This window comes from Leishmania major, chromosome 36 (assembly GCF_000002725.2).
Source record: "Leishmania major strain Friedlin complete genome, chromosome 36".
In the NCBI taxonomy this organism is placed as follows: domain Eukaryota; phylum Euglenozoa; class Kinetoplastea; order Trypanosomatida; family Trypanosomatidae; genus Leishmania; species Leishmania major.
Window position 1 is genome coordinate 1,320,016 of NC_007287.2, and position 15,916 is coordinate 1,335,931.

Here is a 15,916-nt window from a genome sequence, read left to right on the forward strand (position 1 = left end):
GCACATCTTCCCCCTCCCCCTTCCCCGCTGCGGAGCACGAGCGCCCTCAGAGTCGCCAGTTGCGTTGCGATGGATCCGGCTTTCTTTCAGGTGTGCATTGCTTCCCCGCGCCTGCGCAGAGCACATCAAACAAGACGTCTGGCGACCCTGGTGGTCGAGCCGCTCTATCGAGGTGCACGCTGTCCAGGGAGGGGAGGGAGGGTGTACCTCCCCAGTGTTCGGGAAGAGAGAAAGGGGGATAGAAAAGGACGGCAGCACAAAAGGAAAAGGGCAAGGAGAAAGGTCGGCCGTCGGTGCGCTGCGCAAGTGTACGCGTGGCGCATCTTCAATGCTCTTTTGCCCCGCTTGAACCTACAGACATCCTTCCCTCCTACCCCTTGTTCCGCCTCCAGCACCGACCTTTGCTAGCCACCGTGCGCCAGGTGCGGCACAGCTGCCGGCACGCCACTGTCGCCATGCCCCTCGCCGGCCTCTCCTTCGCGTGCCTCGACTGATGGATTACGATGAATATTCCGGCGCCGTACCTGCCCCAGCCCGAACAGGTCTTCATGGCCCGCATCCCCGTACATGCAGCGCAGCGGCCCTGTTACACGGAACAGTCGCTCCGCTGACCGCAGCAGGTCCACAAGCTCGAGGTATATGGTGTGCTCAAGCCGCAGGTCGCCATACTCTCGAGCCATTTCCATGCACCGCACCATGTTCTGCAGGGCGGCCGGGTTGGCCATATTAGAGTAGAGCAGGGTGCTCGTTTGATTTGTCAGCACGGAACGCAGCAGCCGACCAAGGGCCAAGACAAACGTGGTGTAGAGGGCTACGATGCCGATGCCTTTCAGTAAAGAGATGCCCATGACCACCGTGTCGGAGATGATGACCATGTACACGGACACCTGCTTCGCCGTCACGCCGCTATTCATTTGTGCGGCGAGTGACGCCTGCACGGTGCGGCTGCCACTACCGCCGGCGGCGTCTTCGTAGTTGAAGTCGTCACACCCCTCACCGGTCGTCAGACACCGCCACTCGGCCGCGCTGCTCGAGTTCTCAGACGGGATGTTGCCCTCTGGGAAGAGTGGTGCGCAGCGCAGGCACCAGTAGCGCACCCGTGAGTTGAGAGTGATATCCGTGCCGTGGTTCAGCTCGAGCGTGCAGTTGTGCTGGTTGCGGTGGGGGAAGTGCAGGCTCGTCGTAAGTTTGTCGATCCGACTGGCGCGGTTGAAGACAAATGGGCTGTAGAAGAAGGGCAGAGAAGCAGAGCCGACCACCACGCTGCTGCTGCTGTTCTCAGAGTCCACCACCGCTGCCCCTCTGGCGCCGCTGGTTTCTCGCTCCAGGATGGCGACCAGGTCCTGCGCGGTGTCCTGGGGAATCGGCCAGTGGTTCACCAGCGACGCCGCCATCGCAGCGTCCGTGCTGCTCACGCTGCGAGAAACCTCCAGCGTCTGCAGCATGTATGCGCTGGACGCGTTTGACGCTGCTGCGCGGAGGCCGGCCAGTACCTGGCGCACGGCCTGTGGGCTGGCCATCCATAAGCTGCTACTGCATGACGTGAACTCCATCAGCTGCACAGTCTTCCCCTCGGCCATGAAGCCATACGAGCCGAGCGTGGGGCGGGTCCGTTCAATCCACGTCCACCATCCCTCTGGCGTCGTGACGTTGTCGCGCACCGTGGTCGCGAAGAAGTCGTAGGTGCCAAAGAAGGAGAGCTGAAAATTGAGCTGTGTGGCGCTGTTTGCCACGGTGGACGGGTTGTAGGTGGAATAGTAGAGCAGAGGCCCCAGCAGGGCTAACAGGACGAGGGCGAGGCGACTCACACCAAATGACCACTTGGAGAGCGGCGCCACCGCGTCACCAAGCTTTTCGTTGTTGCGGTGCTTTTCCAGGTAGCGATCCCGGCACTGGTATATGTACACGTAGATGTCCTCCACGGTCAGGTACTCCTGCAGACTCAGCGACGTCCGCAACACTGTCCAGTCCACCAGCGTACGCAGCTCCCAGAGAAATGGAAGCGAGCGATAGACCGTGAAGCTGTAGCTGAGGAGGCTGCCTAGGTGGGTCGTAAAGATGTGGCGGCGGCGGTGCACTGGGAAGCCGCGGCATACTTGTGTCACCGAGAGCACCAGAGCCACAACTTTGAGGGCGAAGTACACGTTTCCGGTGGCGTGCTCCGACACCGTCACCGCGTTCCGCCACCACCAGTAAAAAACGGTGTACGAGATGGCGCACACGCCGTTGGCGAGCGCCTTCAGGCGCATGGAGCGCTGCACGTACAGCATGCGGTCCATGACAAGCTGCAGTACGCTCACGCATATCAGCAACGCCATCGGACCGGGGAGCAAGTTGTTCTGCACGTGGTCCTGCAGCGTTCCATTGTTGCTGCCGGCGATGCGGCTGTAGTAGACAGCGACCATGAGCAGCGCCAGCGAGTCGACAGAGGTGTAGAAGATGTACCAGTCCTCGCCAACACCCGGCACAGTGAGGAGGTTTTGGCAATAATCGGCCACCAGGGCGCGAAAGGCGCCGATGATGCTAGTGCCATGCGAAATCGGCGTCAGGAGGAGAAAAGATGGCGAAGGCAGTAATGTCGTCGCTGCTGTGATGCTGTTGGACAGCGACGCGCTTCCAGCCGACGACGCCGGGCCTTCCAGCATGACCATCACGTCGGATCTGTCGCGCTCCATGCTTTGCTGCTGATCCCGCTCTACATGAACGCCGTGGATGATGCACACACGATCGTATAGCACGATTACCCCTATCGTCACCAGATCCATCCAAAGCATGTCGTAGCGCAGGGCGCCGCGCGAGTAAGGCACATTGGCCCACATCTGATTGCTGTTACGGCTGCTGCGGCCCTGTCCCTTTAACGGCAGCAGTATCCAAGAGAGTGCGGTGATGAGGGAAGGGTTCGCGTTGCCGAAAAATGTCCACATCGAGGCCGCCTCCTTCAGTAGCATCCCCGTCCCGAGATACACCCCAAGCGCCTTGTACACCACGCGCGGGGGGTGGGGGTGGTAGGCAAGAGCCACCTGCACCACGTAGCACAGCCCAATGAGTTCCCATAAGCAGCCAGTGAGGAGTGAGTTCACGACTGAGCAGCCAAGCAGGGCGAAAGAGGTGTGCCGCAGCACCACTTGCGCCGCGGCGCGCAGAGCGTACTGGCTGAGCAGCCAAAGTGTCGACGTGGAGGAGTCGGCGACGACAGCGGAGAGGCGATACTCGGAGGGGTGGTAGGTGCACGCTGCCAGCTTGTCGCATATCCATCGTAACCACAGCACACACCGCTGCTGCCAGCACCGCAACAGGGGTGGCTGCGCCTGGTCGTAAGACGGCGTTGGGACATTGTTCCTGCCGGCCGCGGCGGGAAACGTCAGGGGAGGTCTCGGCAGCTCTACTGCGTCGTCCAGCACCTTGTTCACTTCCTCCGGCTCCAGCACTGGCGTCATAGACGGCGGCGACGGCATCGACACCCTCACTCTCTCAGCATCACTGTCATGTTCGTCACCGTTCTCCTCGACGTGCTCGGAGCTTCTCCGTTGACATACCTGACAGGTAAAAACCATGTCATCGCCGGCGCGCAGCGCATTGAGGTACGAACATACTTCCTGGTCCACACGCACCGTCTTCTCGGTTGCATTCGCCATGTGCGACAGCAGCTGCCGCTGCAGGGCGGCATGCCGCGTCTCACTCAGCAGTCGCTCCTCGCCCTGCTGACGCAGCAGTGCCGTGCCGGACTGTGGGCAGTTGTACACGCAACTTTGCAGCCACAGACACAAGAAAAGCATGACGTGCCAGTGGGAGAAGACGAGCGCATTTCCGTCCACGTGTGAGGCATCCACGGACCACCCAATCAGCAGCCCCACCCAGGGTGGAAGCTTTGGTATGGCGTCGCGCACGCAAGGACAGGCAGCGACCAAGGCGATAAGCGGAAGTAGGGCGTAGAGGGCGACGGTCAGACGCCACCACCGCCAACAGCTCCAGTGCAAACGCGGGTGTCGCACCGCCAAACACAGGCCAGCGAGAAGCAGCGCCGCACGTAGCACACAGGGAGGCGACGCCGTGGCAGAGCCGACGGCAACGGAGCCACATGCAACCAGCGGCATCAGGCGCACTACGCTCACAACGACACCGCCGTTGCGTCGCGGAGCTGGGCCTCTCGAGAGGGGCGACGTGTCAGCCTCCTCGGCAACTTCTTCGTCGCAGTGAAACACGCCAGCGACGTCCCTGAAAAAGTAACGTATTTCGTCAGGCGGCATCTCAGACAGCGACGCGGAAATGTCTTCGTGGTTCTCGCGCAGTTGCCCGGAATGGCGCCGCAACCAGTCCAGGAAGCTCGGGGTGTGGCTATGGCAAAGGAGATGCTCACTTTCGTTGCCACGTGGCGCCCCGCTGCTGACTCGGAGCACCACGCACGCCGCGGCGGCAGCGCAACACACGCTTTGCAGCGCCGTCATCGTCTTGTCTTCGTTAATGGAGCCGCCAAACAAATACGGATACATGGCAAGTGCACTCCACCAAGGGAATACTGTATGTAGCCAGTGTAGCAAGTAGGCCAGCACCATCAGAACAGAAGTGGCCGACCCGCACGCAGCAAAGAGCCAGCGCCGCCGCTGCAGCACGCCGCAGCTTCGCACTTCCGCCGAAATCCACACCATCATGATCAGCACACCAACCCCCCACCCCAGGGCGATTTTTTGGGTGAGGTACAGCAGCACCCAGAGCAGCAGCATGTAGAGGTGCGTCGCGCATGTCCGCTGCAGCCGGCACCACATGCTTACCCGTCCCGGACAAGCGGCCACCGTGTCGCGTTCTCTCCGCCGAGCCAGCAACGCGCACTGCAGCTGCAGGGATTGAGCGACACCAACCAGCAGCGGAGCTGCTGCAACGACCAACGTAGATGGAAGGTTCGGGGTAGAGCCCATCGCAGACAGGGGCCTCCAAAGGCCGAGAAGCTGTGCTGGAGATACACCAAGCCGCGTCTGCGCATCGAGCCAGCCGGGCGAGAACCACAGCTGGTATACACACTGCAGTGCAGCGTGCACGGCAGCCACGCCTAAGGTCCAGCAAGGGAAGACTCCGAGTCCCGGACCAACCAAGTAGAGCGCCGCCAGAATGCTCGGCCGCTGCAAGGCAGCGTGGACCATACCGGCGAGAATAGCTATGGAGAGCACATCGGAAAGCACCTTCGGCCACCACACAAGTGCCCGCCAAAACCAGGGCGTCGACGCCTCTGGTACACCGGTGGCGGGAGCTGCAGCCAGTGAGGATGGCAGCGAGCTCGGTAGTGGATGTAGCCTCGCGGTGGCCGTCGCGAGCACAATGATCAGCCACCAAGGAATGGAGAGCGGTGTGAGCCACATGGCGGAGTCGGCGGGGAGGCCGATGTCTTGCGCACAGCGCCCCTCCGATCCTGGCGGGCATCCGAGCGCGCGCAGGAGTCGCCAGAGCCGCGGCTGCACAGGCTGGAACTCCGCTGTCAGCATGCACATGAGCACCACCCCGCAGTAGCCCACAACGAAAAAGCGGCGCCACACATACGCGAGTCTGTGCAGCCGCAGGTGCTGCAGGAGGGCCACAGTAAAGAGAAGAAGGATAAGCCCCGTGACGCTTGCACTCCTCGGCAGCAGCAGGACGATCCACGCGAGTACCACGGCGCCAGCGACCTGGTACACCGTGCGGATGAAGCGTGCCCAGCTACAGCGGAACGCAAGGCACTGCGCGATGTGTGTCCAGTTGGTGAGCCACTTTGGGGTGTACCGGCTACACCACATGAGCACAAGCTGGGCGCAGAGGTACGGCGCACAGTCTTCCCACGTAAGGGCAGTGAGACTCACGTAGTTGCCCAGAGCGGCCTTGAGAAAAGACGGCTGCGCTCCCCTGGGAATGAGCTGATGCGGCTGCTGTCGTTGCTTTTCGTCGCCGGCGGCAAAGACGGTGTAGCAAAGCTGCACACCGACAACAACGGCCACACACATCGGCGGCACCGAGCGCACCCGCCGGTATAGCATGGCGCTGCCGCCGATCACGCTGACGCCGAGTGACACCACCAGACACGTGGCATGGAGAAGGTCCATGGAGACGCTGCTGGTGCCCAGAACAAACATACAGAGGATGACAGCGTAGGTGTAAAAGGGGCCACTAACGAGGAGCTGGGTCACCTCCTCCACCGTGAGGCCCCCTCGCGAAGCGATAGGCGAGGAGCCGCCTGACTGTTGCGCGGCAGCTAAGCAGATGGCGTCGAGCTCGATGGTGCGCGGCGAGCGCCCCACGGCAACTTGAAACAAATAACGCATCTGCTTTTGGTCTCCCGCGGCGTCGCTCAGCTGTGCACGCAGCCACGTCACCTGCACAGAGTCTGAGAAATGCGCGTTCGCTTCGGTAGAGAACCCCACGCGGCTTACAAGCGACGACCGCGGCGGCGCAGCGGGCTCTGCACCCTCGCGGGCGCTGTTGCCGCCGCCGCCGGTATCGCTCACACCTGCGATACTCACGTATACTCCGAAAAGGAGGGCGATGAGATGCTCCGCGACAACTTGCGCACCGACAGCGCAACCATCGTCCGGGTATGCGGGCCTTGCTGGTGACCACTGCCCCCATGCCGCGGTGCGCGGATTGCCCGCCAACGCTTGAAACACGTACTGAACGAGAATCGTGCAGCACAGCACGGCCAGTACACAAGCGATGGCGATACGGTGCGCCGAAGGTGGTGCCATCGGATTCTGTACCAGCCCTTCAGCGCAGCAGCAAAGGTGGAGCAGCCACACAGCCGTCGAGACGAGACTGGGGTAGTAGACAGCGTACGCGAGGAGAGCCGTTATACAAACAATGGCAACCACTTGTGGTGTCCGTCGGTGACGATTGGGCAACCCTTCGCCACGTGCGGACGTCGATGGCAAAGAAGCGTCGGGCGCCGGGGTGGCCAGCACCCGCTGATCCATGGCGGCGAGCAGGGGAGTGGCCTCTCCGCTAGCTGGCACCGCCGCATCGGCACCGCTGTCGGGTAAGGTGCTCTCCGAAGATTCCGTGCCGTGGTGCATAAATGCTGCGCCGAGGAAGACGCCTGCCATGCCTACCATCTGCATCGCGTAGCGAAGGCCTGCAACAGTGTCCAAGGCGGCGGGGCCCATGCCGAGCAGCCTGCACCAGTCACCGCGCGCATTCGTGAAAAAGAAAAAGGCGCTGTTCTGGGTTACACACACACCCACGAGAACCACCGCGACGGCGGTCCCGAATGCGTGGGGAATGCGGCGCTGCGCCCCCTTCCCGCTCTGCACCGCGCGGCGCGGCGGTTTCCGGATGCGGTGCTCGACGTACAGGAAAGCCGCTACGAACACAAAGGTGAAAATTTCTAGACACAAGCCGACCAGACTCGGCTCAGCGGTCCAAGCGGCGGCCCAGCTAAAGAGCGACAGCAACGGCTTAGCTGCGGGGCGATGAGCAGCCAGCGCCATGCCTGCCCAGCGAGGAAGGAGGCTTGAAGGTACCGGCCTGTCCTGCACCGCGCGCATGGCGTCATTACGAGAGAGAACACGACCGGCGAGAGTGCGCTTCAGGATTAACAGATATGCCCCCAGGACTACGGCTGTGGCTCCTGGCCACACGATCGTGTTGACGTAATCCGCGGCGTCCCACTGCTGGACGCCGAGGAGAGCCCAAAGAGGGTAGAGGGTTCTCCATACGGCCTTCTGCACCCATGCTGTGTTGCGCTGCAGCGTTGTGACCAAGTTGGCGACAAGGCTGCACACTGCCGAGGTCACCAAGGAGGCAAGTAACACTTGCCAGAGGCGCAAAGGAAAGAGGTGCTGGCCAGTGAGTGCGTTACGGTGCTTGCTGCAGTAAACAAGGCCCCCAATCAGCCATATCGGGGCTCGCAGGCTCACAGCGCTGATGGTGGCGAGCACAAAGAAGAGAACGTGCAGCGTCGCCACGCACCGTCGAGAAATCGGCGCTGGCCCTCCGCCCGTCGTGATAAATTCGCGAGAAGACGACATCAAAACAAGAAAAAAAGGGATTCGCTCACTTTCTGTGCTGCTGCTGCTGCCGGCGCGTGTGCGTGGGCAGGGCGGAGAAAGGAGCAGCTAAATACGTATGGACGCGCCTTTTCTAGGGAGATTAGGTATGGATGTATGTATGCGTGTGCCAACCGAGTCTCCGCATGCCTATGGCGCACGCTCCAAGACACATGCGATGGAGCAACACCACCACAAAAAACAAAAAAACACAAAGAAGGCGAAGCTGGATGCGTTCGACGCGTCGCGTTGAACCGATGGCCAAGAACGAAGCAGTGGAATAATTGATTAGGAAAGCAAAACAGAAGGAGAAAGGACGCAGCTGTGCTAGAAATAGAGGGCGTATGAGCAGGTGCGTGTAGGTGGGGTGATATGCTCAAGCCCCGACACGCGCAATCTTACTGATGCCGACGTACGCGCTGGTTCGTTGCCCCTCCCCTAGGCACCGGATGTGGACACCCTGAGAGTGCAGCGCGCACCTGCGAAGACGCTGGAGGAATGCGATGGAGAAAAAAGGCGTTAACGAAGCGAGAGAGAGAGAGAGGGCCGACGAGGAGGTAACGCACGCGCTGGAAGAGATGTTGCTCGCCACTCACTGAACGGACTGACGGCTGCAGGAGTGTCATGCCAGTTGGTGTGCCCGAGAGAGAGAGGAAAGGAAAGAAGGGGTGTCAGAGAAGAGGTAGGATCTGTCGCCTATGTGCCAGCGCACGGGTGCTCACTCTACGCACGAGGGAATGGTGAGGTGCATAGATAGTTTCGAGTATCCCTTGCACGAGAGCCAAACAGAAGCATGTCGGCTCTCTTCCTCTGTTTGAGGTTTGCAAAACTCGAGAGCGCGGCGGGCTCTCTACATCGCAGCGCTTTTCCATCGGCCGTCCGCATCAGCGTCTGCGAAGATATCGGCTGCCTCCCCCACCCCGTATATCGATCTATCGATACAGATATATATATATATATATATATGACTGACACGTCACATGCATACAGCCTTAGATATGTGGATCGCCCATGTCTGCCGGAACAACTGCGCAGTCCCCTACAACAAAAAATCCCGCGCGCCGCAGCATACACATGCCAACCCACAAGCACCCCCCCCCACACACACACAAACGCAAACGCTGACAAGGCAGGAGGAGGAGAACGAGAGAAAGGAACGTCAGCAGCCTCACCTCGAAGAGTCCATCAGTTGTTGTACAAGGTCGAGCGGGCACCCATGACGAAGTCCGGCGTGCCCCAGCGACGTTGCAGCTTGCCGTGAGACTTGATAACGTTCCACATATGCGCCTTGCGCCACTGACTAAGGGACGTGTTTTCGATCGTGTTGTCAGCGATGATGGCCTGAATGCGCGAGTTGACATACTCATCCATGACGGTGCTGTTCGCTGCCTTGCCCTCCTCGGTGTGCACACGTTGATTCCACCGCATAATCTGCGCGTGCGATGGGTGCGACACCAAGACGCCGCCGTCCTCGAGAGCAAACATGCGAAACGTTGGAGACAACGTGCGCGTTGTTGCGGAAAGGCCGCGGTTGTCGGCGAAGTCGTCTCGCTGCTCCACGGCAGTGGTGGCTGGAGGTGGAGGTGGCACCGGCATCACCTTGAAGGTGCGGTCCTTCTTGGAGCTGTAGACAGACATACCAAAGCCACCAAAGCCGTAACGCACAAAGCCGCGGTTGTACACGCGGCCGAAACGCGTACCCGCATTGGGGTGCTGCGCGCGTTTCTTCTGATGCGACTGCACACGCAGCACTGCCTGAGTAAGCCGCAGCATCGCTGCGTCGTAGCGCCGCTGTGCCCGTCCAGGCGCGCAAAAGGTCAGCAGATCTGCAGATGACCAGGCGACGTGAGCGTATGGGAGAGCGAGGAGCGGCAGCCCCGGTGACGCAAGACTCCTTGCTCTTACTGGGTTGAGTGAGACGGGGGGCGGGGTGGGGGGGGTAGTAGAGCTATCGGTGCGCAGGAGACAGCAAAGAAATGTGGACACAAGTAGAGGTGGCAGGCATGAGGGAGAAAGTGCAGCTCCGCGCGCACGGGAGGGAGGGTGCAACAGGGGAGGGCAGGATAGAACGAAAGCGACGCGTACCCCGCTTCTAAAAGGATACTCTGGTGGTAGGTTGTCGCAGGGGGGGGGGAGGGGGGCTGCTGACGTGCGGACTCTAAAGACGGCGCAACCAACTCTATCCACAGAAATCTTGGGGGGACTACCGTCAGCAGTCACCTCCGCTCGCGCGTCGCACGGGAGGGTACGGCAACAGGGAAAACCACAAAAAGCCGCTACCACTTCTATTCGATCGGCGCCTCTCTCTTCAGCCGATTTCGCGTTCCTTGTGATGGTGTCGCTGCTTGGGTCACGGTTAACAGCGCAACACAGAGGAGATGCACGGATGAGTGTGTGCTCCACAAGAAGCGTCGTGCGTGCACGCAGGCATGTCATCGCCCCCGTGCTCAAGACCGTCGACTCAGCTGCACGCACGCAGACGGGCGGTTCGAAAAGAAAAAAAAAAGGTGGCGAGGCGAGTGCTTGCGCTTCGAGTGCGCGCGCTCTATGCAATCATGCTCTTCTCTTGCTCCCGCCACATATCGCTGGCTCTAGCGAGTGAGGATGGAGCAGCCTAAAGTGCGTTAGTCGTTGCGTGCCTGTCGAATCGCCTGCACCTTCTCCAACACAGCATCTACGCCATCCTCTCTGCCTGTGGCTGTTGCGTCGTGCACGTTGGCAACTTTCGCCAAGAGGGAAACCACCTCTTCCTGGAGTATCGCCGCGCGGACGTGCGCGGCCCGCACATCGCGCGCCACGTCCTCATCGAGCTGCTGAAGACACGAAGCGGCGTCCGCTGGCGCTGGCGCGTGCGTGGACTGGGAGCGCAGCGGCGCGCGCTGCACTGACGACATCTCCACCACCGCGCCAGAGGGCTCATAAGCGGGGGTCGCTGAGTCCACTGTCGTCAAGTCCATTCTTGCGTTCTTTTATTCGTTGGCTACGGGTGGCTCAGCTATGTGGGCGCAATGGTAGCAGTTCGCGGCATTACGAAGGAGAGGAAGGAGAGATGGAAAGGAGAGAGTCGTGAAGCGCACACAGCATCGACTGGTGTGACATAAGCTGAGGAAGGCGGCCTCAACGCTTGCGTGCTTGCCCCCTCCCTTTCTCCTTCCCCTCTCCCGACTCCGCCACAGGACGCACGAGGGGTGCTGTGCTGTCAGCGTGCGACACACACACGAGAAGGAACAGCTTGCACGCTCCTTGTGCCTGCTCACGATCTGCACCGTCATTTCTTCCCTGGTCACGTGCGGCCATGGCTAGGCATAGGTGCTGACATCGCACAGGAAGGAAGTTACGGGGCGGAGGATAGGGCCGGTAATGACAAAGGCACTAACCAGAGCCCATGCTTGTGAGAGAGCCGAATCTCACAAGCGCCGAGAGGAGCGGCCAGACAAGTTTTTCGCATCCCGTGCAGATGTGCCATCTCTCTTTCTCTCATGCTTAAATGTGCAGGGCAATTATGCTGCATGCGGGGTAGAGGTAGACTAGCTCCGCGTGCGAGACTTGGAGTAGTTGTCTACGATACGCTCTAGGTTGCGGAAGTGCTTCCGCTTGAGCATGTCAAAATTCACAGCACCCGTCTCGTCGATCGACGTGGGGTCGTCGCGGCGGAGGTACTCGGCAATGTTGTCGATGAGCTGCTGCTCCTGCATCGACGAAATGACCCGGAAGAGCCGCTCGGCCTCCTCGACGGTGATGCGCTGATCGTCCTGGTAAGCGCGACGGATTCGGTCTAGCGCGGATCGGCACTTGCCCGCCTCGGTGGCCAAGAGCGAGTTGGCGCCGTTGAAGGTAATGCAGTTTTTCCAGATGAGCTCCACGTCTTCCATCACCTGTAGGGCGGTGGAATAGGTGTCGCCCTTTACAATGTTGTCGAGAATGTGTCGCAGGCTCATGGGCGACTTGACCACGTCGTAGTACGTGAAAATTTCCTGCGCCAGCGCGTTGACCGGCTCGCGAAACCACACAGAGCTCTCTTCCTCATTGTAGAGCTTGTAGATGCAGTGATACAGCTCAGCCACCTCGGGGATGGTCTCTAGGGACTGACGATGGGCGTGCTTGCCGGCTGGCAGTGGCCTTGGGTGCTTCAAGGCACAGTCGATATACTGCACCCAGTATTCGATCTTACCCAGCGCATCGCCGGGTTGAGAGGCCATTGTGGATGCAGCGCTAACGAAGATAAAAAAACGTCGTCGACGTTCCCGTCTTTCCTTTCCGAGTATGTGCGTGCCTGGGTTCAGGTGTGGGCTTGCAACGCTGCACAGCACAGATGGTATAGTTACCGCGGCGGCGAAGGCGAGGGGGAGGGGAGGCACCTCTTTCGTTCCATTCAGCTCTATGACTCTGCAACGTGCTCACAACACGGTTGCGCACAGAGGGCAACAACAACAAGAGGGTCGGTGACACTCACCACACAGCGCCGACAGAAACGAATACGGTGATAGAGGTTCGTGGTGATGGTGGTGATGAGAAAATTATAGGAAGGGGGGAGCACAGACGGCACAGACAACACCCGCAGTGCCGGAGGTGCTGGTGAACACACTTTTGTGATCTCGCCCCCTCAGAGAAAGAAAAAAAGGAAAGGAAAGGGAGATGGGGTGGAGGTGGGCGAGTTGCTTGAGGACAGAGGCGGGCTCCGCTCACGAGCGCACCGGAGGGAGCGAGAGGCAGCATGAAGGAGAAACCGAGATAACGGAAATAGACAGCAAGCTGATGAGGAGGAGCGGGAAAGCACGGCGCGTGGCGCAACGGGGGAGGGGGCCTGTGACAAATTGTTTCATTTTTTTTGTTGGAGGTAGGTGGGTAGGGGGGCGGGTGCGCAGATGGATGGACAAGGCGGGTTTCATGTGCGAGTGCCTGCGTGTCTGTTGGCCAACTACGCTGACAATCCGCCCTCTTCCCATCTGGGCATAGAAAATGAGCAGGGGACACAAGTCACGTTACGCCGCCTCTTTATCTTTTCCCTTCCATACCTTTCCGGCGTTAGAGTTTTTTCCTGGTTTTCGCGTCCGATTGCGGTGCCAAGCGCAGCTCCATGACACCGGCACCATACCAGCAGATTTTCGGTTCTATGCGGCAGCACGTAGTGCAGAAAGTCCCGAAGAGCAGGGGGGAAGCAGGGGAAGGACCGCTGCTGTAGAAGGGCCGTTGCAGCCAACGCCTCTACCGCGCCTCGCTTGCGCTCAGCGTCGCGGCTGCCACCATCTCCGCCATTCCTTTTTTTCCTCCCCCGCCGATGCGCACCGCCACCTTCACCGGAAGTGCGTGGGGAATCCAGGCTCGTCTTGCTTGTCCGCCACTCGCACTCGGAAGCCGCGAAAGTTCATCTGCGTCGCCTGCTGCTTGAGGTTTGTGGCGATGGACTTCTGCCAGGGCGGGAGCGCCGTGTCCGGCACAAAGACGATCCCTTCAGCGTTCTTCGCCTCGAAGTCCTCGAGCCGACGGCGGTTCTCAATCATGACACGGTCACTAGTGACGGGCTTGTACGGCTCCCGCCGGTTGAGGAGGAGCATGTGCTTGCTCGTGATCTTCGCCGCCTTGGCAAGTCGCTTGAGACCCATATCCTTGCCAGCTGCAGCAGCTGCGTGCTGTAAAGGAGCTAACTGGTCCACCTGCTTCTTATTTTCAGTTTGCCGTGTTGAAGCGGAGTACAAGTTCACGCATACAGGAAGCTGAGTACCTGTACAGTGCGGTGGAGAGGGAGTGAGAGTTCCGCACACCCGACTGACGCTCTGAGGATTCTCTTTATTGACCGGTGAGATGCACGGCAAAGCGATTCGGGCGAGTACGCGATCCATGCTCCCCCGAAGGGGGCGAACCGAGCATAGAATATGAGTGAGAGAACAACGGCAGAGCAAGAGCACACCAGTGATACAGAGAGAAATGCAAGATCGCCTCAGCCATTCGCACAATGGCCAGCCCCTGCCCCTAAGCACGCGCAGCTACCCACTCACACACACAAGCGCAGCGTCCATCGTGTAACCCCCCGGCACCATCGGCGCTTTGAATGGATGACAGGCATGGAGAAGCAGTAGATCCCAACCATAAAAATCAACGCAAAAGGGCGAGGAACCTCGCCCCCCCCCCATCTTCCGAAAAACGCAGAAACGATGGTGAGATCGTCGTGTCCCTCGCTTCGCGTATAACGAAGCCGAAACGGGTGGCAGACGGGGGGGGGGAGGAGCGTGCCTCTGCCCCCGTCGCTGCACTCCCGTGGTCGGGTTCCCTCTCTTTTGTTTTTGTCGCGTTTCGTAATAGCCGTTAAGTGAATCGCCTTGGTGTTTGTTTTGCTACGCGGCCACTCTCTTTCTCTCTCTCTCTCCACCTTTTTCATCTTTGGGCTACATAAGGAGCTCTATTCCCTACAAAGAAATGGACGAAAGCCCACCGACTTCCTTCCGTTGCCGGCGACGGCCACTCACCAGATTCGACACAGCATCCCCAGCCGCGCACCGGCTGCGTGCTCACCAAGAGAGACAAGAGGTAGTGAAGCTCGAGGTGAGGTGGTAGAGCTGGAATGGGAAAGGGAGAGGGGAAGCACCCCTGTATTCGCTTGTGGGCAGTCCATGAACGAGACGCTCTCTGGGGCATCAATGTGGCAAAAAGATCGCTGTTGACTTGCGGAGGCTACGTCTGTTCCTCTGGAGCTACAGCAGCTGCATCGGCGGTAGCTGCGGCTGCCGCGGCCACCTCCATCTTCGCAGCCGGGGGCTGCACGAGAGGGCGACTAGAACCACGGCCAATGCACACAGCGGCGAAGAAGACAAGAGGTAGGGCGACGAAGTGGACAAGGACCATGTCCGCGGAAGGGAGGCAGCCGAGAGGGTGCTTCATCACATACCGAGTCTCCTCCCCGAGGCGGGCTATGCGATACTTGAACAGCTTTGATTGCAGTAGTAGGAAGTCAGAGCTAAGCATGCTAGCCAAGTCCCTGCTCTCGGCTTCGCAGACCGCCAATGTCTCCTGGAAGGTCTTGGCCTGACCAGGCTCCTTGAGGAAGGCGCTGACAGCGCGTCGCATCACAGACGAGGAGCGACGGAACATGGTCGCTGCCTGCGTTTGCACCCCGTCTCCGTTCCTATCAATTTCGGTCCCGACCGCGCTCTTTCGGTGCTGGAGAGGTGCACTGCTTCTCTGCCCCTGAGGGGGCAGAGAGGAAGAGTCCCAGGAAAGAAGGAGAGAAAAGAGCACATCAGATGATAAGGATGGTTTCACATTTGTGTTCGCCAGAGCGGCAAAGGGTGAGGGCGATGGTAGACCGTGGATTGCTCAAGGGCACACAAGTAGGAGGAGGAGGGCCAAAGTGCTAATCTACGCGATACTGATAAGGGGACATGACACCTTACCGCCCCCCCCCACACTTCCGGGACCGCGAATGACGCGATATCGGAGCACAGGAGAGGTTCATCCCAGTAAGGCTGGGTGAGCACGCTGCGCACCTTGTTTCCGCTAAGCGTATGCCGTAAGCCACGCGCATGCCTCTCTCACGTACACCTCGGTGTCGTCTGTGCGGCGCGCTGTGGTGAGATACAGACGGGATGGTTTCGCTCTGCTTTCGTGCTTCTTTGTGCGGTGACAACGTCATACAAGTGAGCCCGGCGAGACACAATCACACCTATATATGAACTAGAAAATCAAAACAAAAACAAATATCACAGCATCGCACGGATTCAGTGCACTCAGGGACTGCCCTGCGAGGGCGCACAAGGTCTCTGCCACTCACACGCACGCCAACACACGCCGCCCACTTTCTGTTCGCGCGTGGTGGGCATGCATGGCGCACCGGCACACCCGCTCTCGCCCCTCCCGCACGGGAGGGCTCGCGGAGGCATCTACCCGAACAAGAGGAGGGGGGAAAGGGGCGAAAAGACGAG

General features: G+C 60.0%; 5 protein-coding genes across 5 annotated transcripts; all 5 read right to left on the reverse strand.

Annotated features, from left to right (window-relative positions):
• Window positions 1-404: 404 nt before the first annotated feature.
• On the reverse strand, window positions 405-7,982 carry LMJF_36_3340 (uncharacterized protein; the record flags this gene model as incomplete). The annotated part of the gene is made up of 1 exon (XM_001686862.1): window positions 405-7,982. One exon carries the CDS (start codon window positions 7,980-7,982, stop codon window positions 405-407), a length of 7,578 nt encoding a protein of 2,525 aa, XP_001686914.1.
• A 1,203-nt stretch (window positions 7,983-9,185) lies between these two features.
• LMJF_36_3350 (conserved hypothetical protein) lies at window positions 9,186-9,773 on the reverse strand (the record flags this gene model as incomplete). Its single annotated transcript, XM_001686863.1, has 1 exon — window positions 9,186-9,773. The coding sequence occupies one exon, from the start codon at window positions 9,771-9,773 to the stop codon at window positions 9,186-9,188; it is 588 nt and encodes a 195-aa protein (XP_001686915.1).
• Window positions 9,774-11,527: 1,754 nt separating this feature from the next.
• LMJF_36_3360 (conserved hypothetical protein) lies at window positions 11,528-12,199 on the reverse strand (the record flags this gene model as incomplete). Its single annotated transcript, XM_001686864.1, has 1 exon — window positions 11,528-12,199. One exon carries the CDS (start codon window positions 12,197-12,199, stop codon window positions 11,528-11,530), a length of 672 nt encoding a protein of 223 aa, XP_001686916.1.
• A 1,095-nt stretch (window positions 12,200-13,294) lies between these two features.
• Window positions 13,295-13,603, reverse strand: LMJF_36_3370 (conserved hypothetical protein; the record flags this gene model as incomplete). Its single annotated transcript, XM_001686865.1, has 1 exon — window positions 13,295-13,603. One exon carries the CDS (start codon window positions 13,601-13,603, stop codon window positions 13,295-13,297), a length of 309 nt encoding a protein of 102 aa, XP_001686917.1.
• Window positions 13,604-14,669: 1,066 nt separating this feature from the next.
• Window positions 14,670-15,086, reverse strand: LMJF_36_3380 (conserved hypothetical protein; the record flags this gene model as incomplete). Its single annotated transcript, XM_001686866.1, has 1 exon — window positions 14,670-15,086. The coding sequence occupies one exon, from the start codon at window positions 15,084-15,086 to the stop codon at window positions 14,670-14,672; it is 417 nt and encodes a 138-aa protein (XP_001686918.1).
• Between the last annotated feature and the right edge of the window lie 830 nt (window positions 15,087-15,916).